General features: G+C 49.7%; 1 protein-coding gene across 4 annotated transcripts in view; it reads left to right on the top strand.

The window, feature by feature from the left end:
• The window catches only part of LOC140395531 (aldehyde oxidase 1-like), a 331,856-nt gene that overhangs the window by 168,297 nt on the left and 145,072 nt on the right, over positions 1-18,487 (top strand). For all 4 annotated transcript variants that reach the window (XM_072483451.1, XM_072483442.1, XM_072483460.1 and 1 more), the window contains one exon: positions 8,307-8,400. In XM_072483451.1, the coding sequence (XP_072339552.1) occupies positions 8,307-8,400 (94 nt within the window). The remainder of the gene's footprint in view (positions 1-8,306; positions 8,401-18,487) is intronic.

Genomic DNA, 18,487 nt, shown 5'->3' with positions numbered 1-18,487 from the left:
GGACATAACATCCGCGAACCCCTGCCAGTTTTGGGCATGACCAAAACATGTGGACATGGTTCGCCAGCCCTCCCGAACATCTGGCGCACCTGTCCTCCAATCCCCAAAATTTACTCATCCGGGCCACTGTCATGTGAGCCCGGTGGACGGCCTTAAATTGAATCAGGCTGAGCCTGGCGCATGTTGCGGTCATGTTTACCCTGCTCAACACCTCCACCCATAAGTCCTCATCTAACTCACCTCCGAGCTCCTCTTCCCACTTAAGCTTCAGCTCCCCGGTCTGTGACTCCTCCGCTCCCATACGTTCTTTATATATATCCGAGACCCTCCCCTCCCCCACCATCCACTTGACACTACCCTGTCCTGGAACCCCCTGAGTGGCAGGCGTGGGAAGGACGGAATCTGTCTGCGTAGAAAGTCCCGCACCTGCAGGTACCTGAACTTATTCCCTCTCGCCAGCCCAAATTTCTCCTCTAACTCATGTTCGGGAAGCTCCCTTCCAAGAACAAATCCCCCATCTCTAAATCCCCGCCCTCCGCCATGCTCGGAACCCATCGTCCATATTCCCTGGGGCAAACCGGTGATTGTTGCAAATTGGGGACCAAACCGATGCTCCCATTCCCCCCACGTGCCTTTTCCATTGGCCCCAGATCCGCAAAGTCGCCACCACTATGGGGCTGGTGGAATACCGTGCCGGTGGGTGCGGCAGGGGAGCTATAACCAGGGCTGCCAAACTGGTCCCCGTACATGAAACGGCCTCCATTCGCCCCCAACCCGACCCCGCACCCACGATCCACTTCCTTATCATAGCGGTTCCTCTTGAGCATCAATCTCCTCACCCGCAGGGACTTTCCCGCCCAAATCCCATAATCATTTTATTGACCTTGAAAAAAAAACGTGGAATGAAAATGGGGAGACACTGGAAAACGAACAGGAATCGCGGGAAGATCGTCATTTTAACCGTCTGCACTCTCCCTGCTAGTGTCAGTGGGAGCACAGCCCACCTCCGGAACTCAGCCCTCACTTGCTCCACCAACCGAGACAAGTTCAACTTGTGCAGACGGCCCCAGTCCCGTGCCACCTGTATCCCGAAGTATCTAAAACTGTCCCCCACTAACCTGAACGGCAGCCCCCTCAACCTACCCTCCTGGCCCCTCGCCTGGACTACAAACAATTCACTCATTGCCATGTTCAGTTTGTACCCCGAGAACTGGCCGAATTCCTTCAGGATTCCCATGATTTCATTCACCCCAGCCACTGGTGTATAACAGCAGGTCGTTGGCATACAATGAAACTCTGTGTTCCACCCCACCCCCCCCGTACCAGCCCTTTCCAGCCCCTAGAAGCTCTTAGGGCAATTGCCAGCGCTCTATTGCTAACGCAAACAGCAGTGGGGAGCGGGGACACCCCTGCCTTGTCCCACGGTACAGTCTGAAATAGTCAGATGTCGTCCTGTTCATCCTCACACTCGCCTCCGGAGTCTGGTACAACAGTCTGACCCAGTCGATAAAGCCTTCCCAAACCCAAAACGTCCCAGCACCTCCCAGAAATAGTCTCACTCAACCCGGTGGAAAGCCTTCTCGGCATCCATTGCCACAACTACCTCTGCCTCCCTACTCTCCGGGGGTATCATGATCACATTCAGCAGACTTCTTAGGTTGGCCACCAGCTGCCTGCCCTTGACGAACCTGGTTTGATCTTCCACAGTCCTCAATCCTAGCCGCCAAGAGCTTGGCCAGAATTTTAGCATCTACGTTGACAAGGCTACACTTTCCTTACAGTTTTGTGTTCAGGTTATGAAAATATGTTATTAATAAAGTTAGTTTAAGCAATGGTGTCAGTTGCCCTGCACCGTAAAAATAAGCTATGGTGTCGGAAGTAAATTAAACACAACAATGGAGGGAACCACCATTGAAACCAACAGGGCTCAGATTGGAGGGAAATCTAGCCAGAAACTGGAGGAGATTCCGAAATCACTTTGTGGGGCAGTGACAAGAAAGACCTGCAGATACAGTCTTCCATCTTCCTTCACATAGCAGGGGAAGAAGTTTGCGATGTTTATAACATATTCACGTTTGAAAATGCTGAGAAATGAAATTACTTCATAGAAATAATGGCAACATTTGAAGCTTCCTACAGCCCGAAGAAAAACATCATGCATGAAAGATAGAATTGTTTTATATGCATGCAAGGCAGTGGCAATATGAGTCAGTACGTAACTGAGCTGAGAAAATGGGCTAAATCATGTGAATTTGGAGAGCTTTAAGAATCACTCACCTGAGTTAGAATAACTTGGTGGATTGCGATGATTCCCTGAGAGAACGGCTGTCGAGAGAAGTGGATTTCATGCAAGGGAAAGCAGTAAATATCTGCAGAGAGACAGCGGCAACAAAATTCCAATTAAACAAATGATGTAAATTTGTAAGCCGAAGAAGGTCAAGCAGTTAAAAGTTGCAGTTAAACAGAAACAGTGCTGGAGAAAAATAAATGGACAACCAGAAAGTAAAAAGAACAAAATGGTTACTAAGACATTTAAAAGCAGTTGAAACAGAACAGAGTACTTATCACGTTGCTGTCGAGCCTGTGATCAACTAAATCACTTCATTAAGGTGCGTACATCGAAGAAAGTGCACATGATTGCAGATGATGACACAAACACTGAATTTGAACTCTTCATTGGTGCAGTAACAGCAAATTCTAAAGAAGACTAATGGAGAGTTGGTTTAAAAATTACCGACATGATGGTGAATTTCAAGCTTGGTAGAGGTGCACGAGAAAATGTAATTCCCATAAGCCTATATCGTAAGGTAAGTAAAGGAAAATAAGTAAAGGATAAAACAAAAGTGAAGCTGTCTGATGACACAGGTGAAGAAATTGTTGTAGAAGGCCAATGTACATTTATTTATTTATTTTTTATATTGAGCGTATCCAATTTTCTTTTCCAATTAAGGGGCGATTTTAGTGTGGCCAATTCATCTACTCTGCACATCTTTGGTTTGAGGGGGCTAAATCTGCGCAGACACGGGGAGAATGTGCAAACTCCACACAGACAATGAACTAGAGCCGGGATCGAACCTGGGACCTCAGCGCCATGAGGCAGCAGTGTTAACCACTGCGCCACCGTGCTGCCCAGGTAAATGGACATTTAAAGTGAACTACAAAAAAGTCTCAGCACTTCCACTGATAGAGGTGAAAAATGTGCAACACCCATTGTTGGAATCAACGTTTGAGAAAAACGGAAGTTAATCAAGAGAGTAGTGATGTCACCTCTGATAACATCCTAAGTGTGTACAAGATGTGTTGAAGGGGATTGGTTGCCTAAAGGGAGAACAGGCCATCAAGATTGACAAAACTACAACACCCAAAAACACCCGCTCAGGAAAGTACCAATAATGCTGAGAGGCCGACTGAAAGCAGAATTGTTACAGAATGGAGAAACTTCGCTTCAGCAAGAAAATTGATGAATCAAGAAAGTGAGTTAATCCAATTGTAATTGTAGAAAAATCAGATGGGAATCTACGAGTCTGTCTGGATCCCAAAAATCTAAAACAAGCAGTACAAAGAGAGCATTATCAGTTGCCCACAGTCGAAGAGATCACGTGTAAGTTCGCTGAAGCTAAATACTATTCAGTCTTGGATGCAAGTTCAGGCTTCTAACAAGTCAAGCTGGATGAACACAGCTCCTATCTGTGTACCTTCAACATAACATCAGGGTGCTACAGGTTTTTACACTTACCTTTTGGTATTAATTCAGCTCCTGTGGTGTTCCACAGAACAGTGAGAACGGTGTCCTTACAGCCAGCGTCACGGTGAAGGGGTCTGGGAATGGTGATCTCGCAGTCAGCGTCGCAATGAAGGGGTCTGCGAATAGTGTCCTCGCCGTCAGCGTCGCAGTGAAGGGGTCTGGGAACGGTGCCCTCGCGGTCAGTGTCGCAATGAAGGGGTCTGCGAATAGTGTCCTCGCAGTCAGCGTCGCAGTGAAGGGGTCTGGGAACGGTGTCCTCGCGGTCAGTGTCGCAGTGAAGGGGTCTGGGAACGGTGCCCTCGCGGTCAGTGTCGCAGTGAAGGGGTCTGGGAACGGTGCCCTCGCAGTCAGTGTCGCAGTGAAGGGGTCTGAGAATGGTGTCCTCGCAGTCAGCGTCGCAATGAAGGGGTCTGGGAACGGTGCCATCGCGGTCAGTGTCGCAGTGAAGGGGTCTGGGAACGGTGTCCTCGCAGTCAGTGTCGCAGTGAAAGGGTCTGGGAATGGTGTCCTCGCAGTCAGTGTCACAGTAAAGGGGTCTGGGAACAGTGTCCTTGCAGTCAGCGGCACAGTGAAGGGGTCTGGGAACGGTGTCCTTGCAGTCAGCGTCACAGGGAAGGAGTCTGTGAACGGTGTCCTCACAGTCAGTGTCAGTCAAGGGGTCTGAGAACGATGTCCTCGCAGTCAGTGTTGCAGTGAAGGTGTCTGGGAATGGTGTCCTTGCAGTCAGTGTCGCAGCGAAGGAGTCTGGGAACGGTGTCCTCGCAGTCAGCATCGCAGTGAAGGGGTCTGTGAACGGTGTGCTCGCAGTCAGCTTTGCAGCGAAGGCGTCTGGGAATGGTGCCACGTGCTGCTGTGTATAGAAATAGGAGGTTAGTCCAGATGAGTACGTGGCTGGAGAAATGCAGGAGGGATGATTTTAGATTAATTGGACCGTTTTGGGGGACAGTGGGACCTGTACAAGATTGATGGGCTGCACCTGAACTGAAAAGCGTCTTAAAATGCGTCAGAGAACTTTTTAAATCAGTAGAAGGTCCTAAAAGAGATGGAGGCAGTTCTGGACTTTAATTTTCGGTAAATAAGCTGGGCAAGTAGTTGAAGTATCAGAGGGGGAGCATTGTGCAGATGTCAGATTCAAGATTGTTATGGAAAAGTACAAGGATGGGCCTGAAATCAAAATTCTAAACTGGAGGAGGACGGTTTTATAAGATCAGATATGATTTGGGCAGCCTGACTAGGAGCAGCCATTTTTAGGTAAATCTGTGACAGAACAGTGCATTCAAGAAGAAAATAGTGAGAGTATAGGGCCAACATGTTCCAATAAAGAAAAAGGCTGGAACCAACAAATCCAGTGAACTCTGGGTATCTAGAGACATACAGCATTAGATAAAGAGAAAAAGGGAGGTTTATGGCAGATATTGAGGACTCGAAACAGCAGAAGCCCTTGAGGCATATAGAATGTGCAAGAGGGAACTTAAAAGGAAATTAGAAGAAAATTTTCCCCTTGGTGGAGGAATCAATACCCAGGGGCATAGATTTAAGGTAAGGAGCAGGAGGTTCAGAGGGGATGTAAGGAAAAGCTTTTTCACCAAGTGTACTGGAGTCTGGAACTCGCTGCCTGAAAGGGTGGTGGAGGCAGAGACCCTCATAATATTTAAGATATATTTAGATGTACACTTGTGATGGATGCCAAGGCATACAAGGTTATGGGCCATGTGCTGGAAAATAGGATTAGACAATCGGTTGGTTGTTTTGATGGCGCGGATGCAATGGGCCGAAGGGCCTTTTCTGTGCTGTAGACCTCTGTGACTCTATGACACAGACTGAGGCAGGTGCTGACAATAGCTAGAGAAAAGAACTTAAAGTTCAAGACGGAAAAATGCAGATTGGCCTTATGAAATCAAATACTTGGTACATGTGCAAACAAGTGAGGGACTGAAGCCAGACATGAGTAACATTGAAGCAGTCTTGAGCATGCCACCCACAGAATGTAAGAAAGACTTGGGGAAGTTTGGGGGCATGTGTCATTTGTGAGTACTTTTAAGACATGGATGTTTAAGCAATGTACCTTTAAGAAAACAGTGATATCAGAGAGTGGGTGGGGCTGGGCTTTAGGTCAGCCATTTTGCACTTTTTTAGTAGCAGTTTAGAAAGCAGTTTGTGTGTGACTGTGTGGTTCCAGAGAACTGCAAGTTTTAAAAGCAGTTTGTGTGTGTCTGTATGTTTCCAGAGAGCTGCAAGTTTTGAAAAGAGCTGGGTGTGTGTCTGTGTTTTGCAGTGAGCTGGATCTCTCCCATGAAAGACTATCTCTGGATCATTTGGGTGATTTAAAGTAAAGCCTTTAACCTGATGTGATTTTGTTTAAAGGTGTTAAGTCTCTTGGAAGTTTGAAGGAACATTTTAAGGAATTATTTACTGTTGCAATATTTTCTGAGTTATCTTTGAAGTAAGGGGTGTTAAGAGATCCAATGTTTATTTAAGATGTTAAGTTGAGTTCATGGAATAAACAGTGTTTTGTGTTTAAAAACCCATGTGTCCATAATTGTAATCCCACACCTAGGGAAAAGCCGTGTGCTCAGAAAAGCAACAAATCCATTAAAGGGAGAGGTTGGTTGAACTCCATGATACATTTTGGGGTTCTGAAAACGCCTCCCTCATAACACATGATGACCTACCTTGAGAAATTCACTCTGGACATGCCAGACTTGACAGCACCTCCGGGTGAACTTCTACAAAATAAAGTGGAATGGCACTGGGGAAAAAAGTCACCAAAAGCTTTGACCAGTCTAAAGAGAACATTCACCTAGACCAGTGTTAAAGTATTATGATGTCAGTCAGCCAGTAAAGATATCAGTGGGAGTTTCAAACACCTGGGAGCTGTCCTCTTGCAAAATAAAGCATCAGTGTGCTTCAAAAGCAATGACTGTAACACAGCAGCGTTGAGCCCAAATAGAGAAAGACATATTAACAATTGTATTTGGCCTAGAATGCTTCCACCAGTTTGTCAATGACAAAGGCCTGGAGATAGAGTCTGATCATAAGTCTTTCGAAGCTATAGTTAAAAGCCCCTGAACTGTGCACCACCAAGAATACAAAGATTATTACTATGTTTGCAGAAGTACCAGGTCAGAGTTAAATACAAACTGGCCAATGGAGTGTACATCGCATTCACGCTCTCATGTGCATACCCACCAGAGGGAACACAGTGAGAGGTTTGGGGGCAGAGTGTGGGTGAGGGAACACCATGGGATGTTTGGGAACAGAGTGGGGTGAGGGAACACAGTGGGAGATTTGGGGGAAGAGTGTGTGGTAGAGGATCACAATGTGAGATTTGGGGGAAGAGTGGGGTGAGGGAACACAGTGAGAGGTTTGGGGGAGGGATGTGGTAAGGGAACACAATGGGAGGTTTGGGGACAGAGTGGATGAGGAAGCTCCATAGGAGGTTTGGGGGAAAGTGGGGTGAGGGAGCACAGTGGGAGGTTTGGGGGAAAGTGGGTTGAGGGAGCACAGTGGGAGGCTTGGGGGAAAGTGGGGTGAGGGAGCACAGTGGGAGGTTTGGGGGAAAGTGGGGTGAGGGAGCACAGTGGGAGGTTTGGGGGAAAGTGGGGTGAGGGAGCACAGTGGGAGGTTTGGGGTAAAGTGGGGTGAGGGAGCACAGTGGGAGGTTTGGGGGAAAGTGGTTGAGGGAGCACAGTGGGAGGTTTGGGGGAAAGTGGGGTGAGGGAGCGCAGTGGGAGGTTTGGGGTGAAAACACTGGGAGGTTTTGGGGAAAGTCAGGTGAGGAAGCACAGTGGGAGATTTGGGGCAAATGCGAGGTGAAGGAACACTGGGAGGCTTGGGAAGAATGGGGTGAGGGAACACTGCGGGATGTTTGGGAAGAATGGGGTGAGGAAACACCATGGGATGTTTGGAGACATATTGGGATGAGGGAATATAGTGGCAGGTTTGGGAAGAATGGAATGAGGGAACACAGTGGGAATTTTGGGGGTGAGGGAACACGTTGGGAGCTTTGGGGTGAGTGTGGGATGAAGGAACTCTGTGAGGTTTGGGAATAATGGGGTGAGGGAACAAATTGGGAGGTTTGGGAAGAATGGAGTGAGGGAACGTAGTGGGAAGTTTGGGGTGAGTGTAGGGTGAGGGAACACATTGGGAGCTTTGGGGTGAGTGTGGGATGAGGGAACTCTGGGAGGTTTGGGAAGAATGGGACGAGGGAACACATTGGGAGGTTCGGGAAGAGTGGGGTGAGGGAACACATTGGGAGCTTTGGAGTGGGTGTGGGGTGAGGAAACTATGGGAGCTTTGTGAAGAATGGGGTGAGGGAACACATTGGGAGGTTTGGGATGAGTGTGGGGTGAGGGAACATAGATAGGTTTTGGGAAGATTGGGGGAAGGGAACAGAGTGGGAACTAGTATCTTTGGAAGAATCAAGGTTTGAGGGGAGGAGATCAATGAATGAAATGAAATGAAAGGATGTTCTCTATTAGTTGAAGAATCAACTCGATAGTACACATACAATACTTAAAGAAGGTGAATTAATGCCTGTACTTTTAACATCTGAACGTAGGATGCAATTCAGCACAAGTCCTTTTATGGCGAAAGGAAACTGGAAAATGGAAATGTTGATGCTGCATTTGAAAAAGTTGACCAACAACTGGAAGGTACAGTTAAAGATTGCACAGTTTTATAGATTGTTACTATGTGGATTATTGACTAACATTGCTACCAGCATTTTAGCTTTTGTAACAATGTTCCATTTAAGTCACTGTCTGAGTAGAGTTTGCACATTCTCCCCGTGTCTGCGTGGGTTTCACCCCCACAATCCAAAGATGTGCAGGTAAGGTGGATTGGCTACGCTAAATTGTCCCTTAATTGGAAAAAAAATAATTGGAAACTCGAAATTTAAAAAGAAAGTTTTACAACACCAGGTTAAAGTCCAACAGGTTTGTTTCGAATCACTAGATTTCGGAGCGCAGCTCTTTCCTCAAAGGAGCAGTGCTCCGAAAGCTGGTGATTTGAAACAAACCTGTTGGACTTTAACCTGGATTTATAAAATAGGAATGTTTAATCTATAATTATTCAGAGGCTCACTGGCTATGGGTGGGATTTTCTGGTCACTCCTGCCCCAAGACTGGAAATTTCTGCATGAAGTCAATCGATCTTCAGATGGTCTATCAAATTGTCTATGCTCCTGATGGTTCTGCCATTTATTTTATAGCTCCCACCTAAATTGGATCTACCAAAATGCATCACCTCGCATTTGTCCGGGTGAAATTCCATTTGCTATTTTTCCACCCAATTTTGCAGCTTACCTAGTCTAGTTGTATTCTCTGACAATCTTCATCACTATCCGCAATTCCTGAAATCTTAGTTTCATCCGCAAACTTGCAAATCAGACCAGCTTCATTTTCTTCCAAGTCATTTGTATATATTACAAACAGCAGAGGTCCGGTACCGACCCGTCTGGAACACCACTAGTTACAGACCTCCATTCGAATAAACACCCTTCCACTGCTACCCTCTGTCATCTATGGCCAAGCCAGTTGTGAATCCATCTAGCTAATTCACCTCTAACCCCGTGTGATTTAATCTTTTGCACCAACCTGCCATGAGGGACCTTCTCAAATGCTTTACTAAAGTCCATGTCGACAACATCCACAGCCCTTCCCTCATCATTCATTTTTGTCACCTCTTCAAAAAACTCAATTAAATCAGTGAGACCGGACCTCCCTCATACAAAACATGCTATCTGTCGCTAATAAGACCATTCACTTCCAAATGTGCATAGGTCCTTTCTTTGAGAATCTTTTCAAACAATTTCACTATCACTGACGTCAAGCTCAGTGGCTTATAATTACCCGGGTTATCCTTGCAACCCTTTTTAAATAACGGTACGACATTGGCTATCCTCCAAACCTCTGGGATCTCACCTGTAGCAACAAAGATTTCTGTCAGAGGCCCAGTGATTTCATCTCTTGTCTACCTCAGTATCTGGGATAGATGCCACCTGGCCCAGGGGATTTGTCAACCTTAATGATTTTTAACACACCTAACACTTCCTCCCTCGTAATAACGACGTGTTTTAAAGTATCGACATATCCCTCTGAGACACCACCAATCAGCGTGTCCTTCTCCTTTGTGAATACAGATGCAAAATACTCATTAAGGATCTCACCTACTTCCTTTGGGTCTGCGCATAATTTCCCTCCTTTGTCCTTGAATGGACCAACTCTTTCTCTAGCTACCCTCTTGTTCCTAATATACGTATAAAATGCCTTGGGATTCTCCTTAGTCCCTGTCTGCCAAGGATATTTTGTGATTCCTTTTTGCCCTCCTAACTCCCTGCCTGAGCTCTTTTCTACTTTCCTTGTATTCTTCAAGTGATTCATCTGTTTTTAGTTGCCTAGATCTCACGTATGCATCCTTTTTCTTTTTGACTAAACTCGCAATTTCCCTGGTCATCCACGGTTCCTGAATCCTGCCTTTCCTTTTCATCGGCACGTGCCTGTCCTGCACTCCCATCAACTGTTCCTTAAAGGGCTCCAAAAGTGGAGCCAAATGTGGATTTACCCTCAAACAGTCTCTCCCAAACAACATCTTCCAAATTCTGCCTCATCTGCTTGTAGTTAGCCTTCCCCCAATTTAGCACCTTAACCTGAGGATAACATTCGTCCTTTTCCATGAGTATCCAAAAGCTTACGGAATTCAGTTATGCTTCCCAAAGTGAGAGGGTCTTCATTCCTCATGAGGCAGGGATGCAACGCATTTCTGAGAACCCCACTCTTCCCTTGCAGTCTGGCCTCTCATGGGATCTCACTGAGGAACCTCACAGTTGTCTCCAGTGCTGATCCTCTGTATTCACATTCCCCCACACACTTTCCAGCTCCCACTAAAGACAAGCACTTCCTCAGGGGTGATTTGGGAACCAGCCCAGAAAGGACACAAGAAGGGATGCCTGCATGCCAGCTTCCAGCACCCTTAAAGCAAAGGGTTCCCCGAAGTCAATGGGAAGTAAGGCCTACTAGCGACCCCTCTCCCTGAGACTGAGTGATTGAACCTGTTAAATTCACACCATTTAGTCTCCCCATGAGTAGTTAACTATGAGCTTCCCCGCTGAGAGATGTGGGCCCCATCAGTGGAGCAATGGTCCAGTTTCTTTATGCCTCTTAGGTGCAGTCCTGTGTAGTAACACTATCGGCGACAAGGATAAAGTGGAGCTGCAGACGCCACTGCTAATTGTTGGAAGCAAGGTCTGCTCTATTCATACCACTGGGGAAAGGTTTGCACTACTTTCAAAATGTCACTTTTCCGGGATACTGGATGTATTTGGTGCAAGCATAGAAGAATGGACTCAATACGCAGAATGTATGTGCTACTTTTTCAGGGCTATCGCTATAACTGGTGATGGGCTCCAGACAGTGATACTGTTGACTGCCTGTGGAGTGCCCACCTTCAGTGTAATCAAAAGCCTAACATACACCCCATCCCCAGACACAAAGTCATTTGAGGAGTTTGTAATGCTAGTGGCGAATCATTATGACCCCATTATGACCATTGTGCAGCTATATCATTTTAATGGGGCTGAAAGATCCCCAGGGGAGCCTGTAACCAAATTTTTGATGCATCTGAGGAAACGAGCTGAATTTTCTAAGTACGGCCCTTCTCTTTCCAAAATGCTCTGTGACAGATTGGTCTGTGGTGTGAATAATATGGCAACTCAATGGAAGATACTCGCTGAGCCACTGCTAGACTTAAAAGAAGGCTGTGGAAATCTCACTGACGAGAGAGAGTGCAAAGAAGGGAGTGCAGGAGTTACAAGGGGTGGAAGTCAATAATGTGGTATCCTGGCGCATGGCATTCCCTAAAATGGGAACCCCCGGAATTCTACCCTGGATGGAACACCACTGAGGTCAGGGCCGATCGTCAAGGACCAAGTCGACCAGGCAAGACCCGTCCCCTGAACCAGTAGAGGAAGACCCTAGACGATGCGGAGTGTGCAGCCGGAGAAGCCACATGGTGCGGAAACCACAGAGTGGACAGTCAGCCTGCTACTCCACTAGAGATGGACGGCAACCCAGATCCTGCACCTTTCTCTCAGAACAGTCAGAGAATGGCTTTATGCAGCTAAACTGCAGCGCGACACCCAAACTTTTCCCCATTAGTTTCACCGTTCAAGTGAACAGCCATTCCTTGGGAATGGAATTGGACAGGGGTGCCGCTGTCTCAGTTATTGGCAGGCAAACATTTGAGAAGATCAAATCAGGGGTACAATGTCTACAGTTATAGGATACTGAGGCAAGACTGGCCACATATATGGGAGAACCACTAGCCACAGCGGGGACCACGATGACCCCAGAAGTGTACGGATAGCAGTCCGTAAGGCTACCGCTGATAATAGTGAAAGGTCATGGCACGGGTTTACTAGACCGCGACTGGCTGCAGCACCTCTGCCTTGATTAGCAGTGCATTTTCCAGATGGGCTCAGGAGGCCTCTACGAGATATTGGGGAAATATCCCGAGGTTTTCCAGATTGGCTTGGGGAAAATCGAAGGAGCCATGGCGAAGATTCATGTAGGCTCTGACGCACAGCCTAAGTACTTTCGAGCTCGCCCGGTTCACTACGCGTTGCCGCCAAAGGTTGATGCATTTTGCCATAGAATTTGACTCTGACAAGACAGAAGTGTACTGGATCTCTCTCCAAAAATCTCTATACAGTTAAGCAAGTAAACCTGTTATGTTAACTTCATTTATAAGTGGCATTTGAATTGTCCTGGGTTGTTTAATTGAAGTTAGCAGCAGGTATAGACAGTGGACGGGGTTCTCCATTGGCCGACGTTGAAATGAGGAAAGGCGATTGGGCGGAGAATCGGTTTTGACACCGAAATCGTGGCCTGTGCCGATTTCACACCAAATAGCTATTCTCCGGTGCTTCAACAGCAGCGTCAATGCGTTCCACTCTGCACTACAGTAAACGCCGTTGGTATATGATGAGCAGGCCTGACCCGGTATTCTCCAGGGCCTCTGTGATTCTCCCCCTCCATCGGGCGAATTCCTGACGGCGAGGTTCAGTGGTACTTTTAAAAATTGTGAAACAGGCGCCATGGCTGATAAGGGAGAGAGTGGTTGGACACCCCGAGATTAGACCGTGGGCTCCTAGCCCTGACACTGATCGGGCTGGCTCGGGTGGGGACTCTGCCAGGGTCAGGTGGGGGAAGGGCCATGGTGAACCCCCACAGGACTGGGGTGGTGTCCAGGCACGGACCGCCTTTGCTGCAGCCTGCAAGTCAGCCATCTTGCTGCGCACCCCACTGACCATCCACCCTGGCCCCTGGTTCTGCAGAGTGACACCGGCCGCATGGGTGCCCCTACCCCACCAGGGCCAGAGGCCCCACGGTACCGGGCTATGATGGGGCAAGGGGTTGGGGGAGGAGGGGAGGGACATACGGGGGCAGAGTCCGCAGTGCCAACCAGAGCCACTGTGTAACCCGGCTGACATGTTGGATCTGGTTGGGCATGAGGGTACGCACCATGCTAACATGTCGGCCTTTCACCCCCCTGCAGACAATGGAAATTGGAATACAACCAGGCCTGGGGATGCCCCACGGCTGTAGGAGCTGGAGCTGCTCGAGGAGGAGGAAGCTAAAGCAGCGGAGCCTGCCCCAGAGGAACAGGAGGCAGCCATTGAGGATGGAGAACTTGCCGCACAGCAGGCTGACGAGGAGGTGAAAAGAAGGCGCCGCATGAGGCCTCATGTGTACCGGCAGTGCCTGTCATTCGAGAACCTGCTTGATCGGACATGCCGTCAAAGACTCTGGTTGAGCAGAGGGAAAGTGCGACATAGCTGCCAAATCATGGCGCACCTGGCACCATGGGGGAATTGGGAAGGACACCCGCTGCCGGTGGCTGTCAAGGATGGGGACCTGTCCAGAATCTCACAGAGCTCAGTGCACAGGTGCATCCGTGCCGTCACGGAGGCCCTATGTGTCCAGGCGCTTCAATACATCCATTTCGATGTGGACCGAGCCCGCCAGGATGTTTGGGCAGTGGGACACGCCGCCATCGTTGAGATGCCCTGTCTCCAGGGGGTGATTGACGGGATGCATGTTGCCTTACAAGTACCTGCAGACGACTGGCCAATCTTCACTAACCAAAAGGGGTTCCACTTGATCAACGTACAGCTGATAGGTGACGATCAGATGCGCATTATTCACGTCTGTGCCCTATACCTGGGCAGTGTGCACGATGCTTTCATCTGGCACACTCACCGATTCCCGGCCTGTTTGAGGCACACTCCCGGCTGGGGGATTGGCACCTGGGTGACAGGGGTTATCCGCTGCGGTGGTGGCTGATGGCACCTATCCAAAGGCCACAGACCGACGCGGAGACCCGCTACAATGACGCCCATACAGCGACCAGGGGTGTGATCAAGCGGTGCTCAGCATCTGCGGTTCAGCTGCCTGGACTGCTCTGGAGGGGACCTCCACTATGGCGCTGGAATGTCCGCCCACATCGTGGTGGCCTGCTGTGTCCTCCACAACATCGTGCAGCAGAGGGGCGATGTGCTGGAGGAGGAGGATGAACGCCAGGCCTCCTCCGGCGAGGAGGAAGCAGGGGAGGGCGTGGATGGACAGGACATGGGGCCTGGGCAATATCGGGAGGCCGCACGACATGTGTTCCAGGGCCAATGTGCACAGGATGCTCTGATCCCCTCCAGATTCGCCAACCTGGGGTTGGGGGGGGGGAGAGACTGGCCAGGGGCACGGACACCGCACCCACCTCAACTGCCCCCTACCCCTGCTCCCGCCTGCAATCCCCTCCGTGATACGTACCTGCCTCACTACAGGGTGCGGGCCCTGGGTTGGCAGCAACAGTTAGTATGTCCATGGGATGGAGGGTGATGACAACCCGCTCTGCGATGAGCTGTGGTGCTCTGCATCGTTTGACAATGTCTGACTTCTGATGACGGTAGCACTTTCCACCGTCCACCTGGGTGATCCCTGCACGAGAGCTGACCATTCCATCACATGATCACATCGAATCCCCGGTGTGGCGGACGTGGAGAGGGTGGTGGACGTGGGTGGTGGTGGCACACCGGAGTGGTGAGCGCTGAACTGTGGTCCCTGAGCCAAACAGACCTCCAACATCCGCCCATTCCAACCCCCCCCCCCCCCACACCCACACACACACTCTGCAGCCAGCCCAGACCAGCCCACCCCTCACACCCTTCTGACAGAGCCCCGAGGCAGGTTGCAACATTGTGTGAACAGGTGTATAATGTGACAATATATATACAGATACGTACCCTAGCCCCTTTCGCTAAACTGCGCCCTGCACCTGTGCCATCTTTTTTTTCAGAAGTATTTTTATTCAACAAATTTTCAACATTTTGGAAATGCAACACCCAAACAAACCCCAAACAAAATAGACATCCCCCCCATCTCAACAGTCAACAGTAACCAGCTCCCGAAAGTGCATGATAAACAAACCCCAACAATTGTCGAACCCCTCCTTCACCCCCCTCAGCTCAAACTTCAGCTTCTCTCGAGTCACAAACTCCATTAAGTCCCCCCACCATGCCGAGGTGCCGGGTGGAAAAGCTGATCTCCACCCCAACAAGACCCACCGCCGAGCGATCAGCGGCGCGAAGGCTAAGACATCTGTCCATGCACCCCCTCCCTGCAGCTTGAGCTGATCTAACACCCCGAATATGGCTTCCGGGGAGGGCCAGGGGTTTCAGGTCCACAAATAAGACCCCGAACACCATCCTCCAAATCTTTCTAGCTTCGGACAGGACAAAAAATTCTGAACATGATTTGCAGGGTCCCTTCCATATCGCTCACAGGCGTCCTCTACCCCCTTGAACAGCCGGCTCATCCTTGATTTAGTGAGGTGCGCCTTGTACACTATGTTCAGCTGTATCAGCCCCAACCTTGCACAAGAAGTCGGGGCATTCACCCTCCGCAGCACCTCATACCACACTCCCTCTACTAGCACCATCCCCAGCTCTTCTTCCCACTTCACCTTAACCTATCCTCCTCCAGGATCTTCCCGTAAATCGCAGAGATGACTCCCCTACCCAACCTCGCTGCTGACAATACCTCCTCCAACAAAGAGGAGGCCGATGTTACCGGGAAGGTTGGGGAAACCTTCTTTACGAAATCCTGCACTTGCATGTACCTCAACCCCTCCATCTATGTCAACCCATATTTCTCTCCCAACTCTTCTGGACTCACGAATCGCCCCCTCGAGAAACAAATCTTTTATTTCCCTCATCCCCTTCTCCTCCCATCCCCAAAATCTTGCATCCATTCTTCCTGGCTCAAACCCATGATTCCCCATAATCGGCATCCCCCCTGACCCAGCGCTCAATTTAAAGTGTAGTCTAAATTGCCACCAAATCTTCAGTGTGACAACCACCACCTGACACCCCGATTACATTCCTGGGGTCTTCGGGTGTGGCGCCATTGCCAGCATCCACAACCCCGACCCCCTGCAAGAGCCTGCATCCATCCTTACCCACACAGTCCTCCCCTCCTTGCATCATCCTGTCACTTTCTCAGCATTCGCTGCACAATAATAATAAAGCAAGTTCGGGCCAGACCCCTGCCCTCTGCAATATCACCCTCCCAACCCTGGCTACCTTCCCCCCAAATTAACGAGGAGATCAACTTGTCCACTCCCTTGAAGAAAGATTTAGGTAAAATACCGGCAGACACTGGAATAAAAACAGGAATCGCAGCAACACATTCATTTTGACTGCCTGCACCCGGCCTGCCAATGACAGAGGGAGATTGTCCCACCTCGACAGATCGACCTTCAACCTTCGCCCCAACCTAATAAAATTAAACATCCATAGCCCTGCCTAATCCCAAGCAGTGCAAAGAACCATGCCGTCCATCCCTAGGTTCAACTTGTACCCCGAGAACTTCCCAAACTTCTGGAGCAGCTTCATTATTCCTCCCATCGATACCTTTGGCTCTGAAATGTTCAGCAGCAGGTCATCAGCATGTAGGGTCACACTGTATTCTAACCGCCCCTCCTCACGATCCACTTCCATATCTGTCTCCTTGGAGCAATGGCCAAAGGCTCTATAATGCAAACAGAAGGGGAGTCATAGGGCACCTCTGCCTCTTGCCATGATGCAATGCGACCCCGAGTGAACACTATTCATGATGCCCTATGTTTCCCTTGCTCATTTATTTGCTTTGTTTGGCCCTTGTTTCGCACTGTAACCAATCACTATTTGTTGATGTACCATTTGTCAATGTACTCTGTCGATTATTCTTTTTGTCTTCTATGTACATGCTGGGTGTAGCGCACAATGACTTACGAGAGAGACGAGTAGTGAAGAAGTCGATGAGGCTTTATTAAGCGAGACTTGTCCCCAGCAGTTCAGCAACAGAATGAAGCGGCGGGGAGAAGCTCGGGTTCTTATACTCCGCCTTCAGGGTGGAGCCAGTTGTCAACAGCCAACCAGGACCCGGGATCTGTCAGCCAATAGCATCACGGCTTCACAGTCCCACATGACCCCTAATACATACCACCACATTCACCCCTTGTTAAAAAGGAACCCGGCGGGGTGGTGGTTCGCATGGTGGTAGGGGTTTACAAGGCTGGTCCTGGGAGGAAAATTTCGGGCATGTTACTACAGTTTTAGCCCTACACTGGGCTATGTACAAAGTTTGTGAAACTATTTACAATCTTAGTAAGAGAAAAAAAATTTTTTTTTGTTACAATCCAACAACATTCCTGGTGTCACGCCGATGCCACGAGTCGAGCGGGCGGTCTGGTCTTCCTCGTCGTTCGCCTCAGCCCCGGTGGTGGTGCAGGTGCTTGGTCAGGCGTTGTCGTCTCCGGGAGCGTTTCGGTGTTCGTTCCTGTTTCACTCCTGGGCGGGCACGGACAACGCCTGGGAGACCGTGTCCTGTCAGCCGTCGGGGTACGCCACGTAGGCGTACTGCGGGTTCGCGTGGAGAAGGTGAACCCTCTCGACCAACGGGTCCGATTTGTGCGCCCGCACATGTTTCCGGAGCAAGATGGGTCCTGGGGCCGCCAGCCAGGTCGGCAGCGACGTTCCGGAGGAGGACTTCCTGGGGAAGACAAGGAGGCGCTCATGAGGCATTTGGTTAGTGGTGGTACACAGCAGCGACCGGATGGAGTGGAGAGCATCCGGGAGTACCTCCTGCCACCGGGAAACTGGGAGATCCCTGGACCGTAGGGCCAGCAGGACGGTCTTCCAGACCGTGCCGTTCTCCCTCTCTACTTGCCCGTTCCCCCGGGGGTTGTAGCTGGTCGTCCTGCTCGAGGCTATGCCCTTGCTGAGCAGGAACTGGCGCAGCTCGTCACTCATGAAGGAGGACCCCCTGTCGCTATGGATATATGCGGGGCAACCGAACAGTGTGAATATGGTGCCAAGGGCTTTAATGACTGTGGCCGCTGTCATGTCGGGGCAGGGGATGGCGAAGGGGAAACGAGAGTACTCGTCCACCACGTTCAGGAAGTATGCGTTGCGGTCGGTGGAGGGGAGGGGCCCTTTGAAATCCAGACTGAGGCGTTCAAAGGGGCGGGAAGCCTTGATCAGGTGGGCTCTATCCGGCCTGAAAAAGTGCGGTTTGCACTCCGCGCAGATGTGGCAGTTCCTGGTGACTGTACGGACCTCCTCCACAGAGTAGGGGAGGTTGCGGGACTTTATGAAATGGTAGAACCGAGTGACCCCCGGGTGGCAGAGGTCCTCGTGGAGGGCTTGGA

This window comes from Scyliorhinus torazame, chromosome 2, assembly GCF_047496885.1.
Source record: "Scyliorhinus torazame isolate Kashiwa2021f chromosome 2, sScyTor2.1, whole genome shotgun sequence".
NCBI classification, from domain to species: Eukaryota; Metazoa; Chordata; class Chondrichthyes; order Carcharhiniformes; family Scyliorhinidae; genus Scyliorhinus; species Scyliorhinus torazame.
This window is presented reverse-complemented; position numbering and strand designations above follow the sequence as displayed.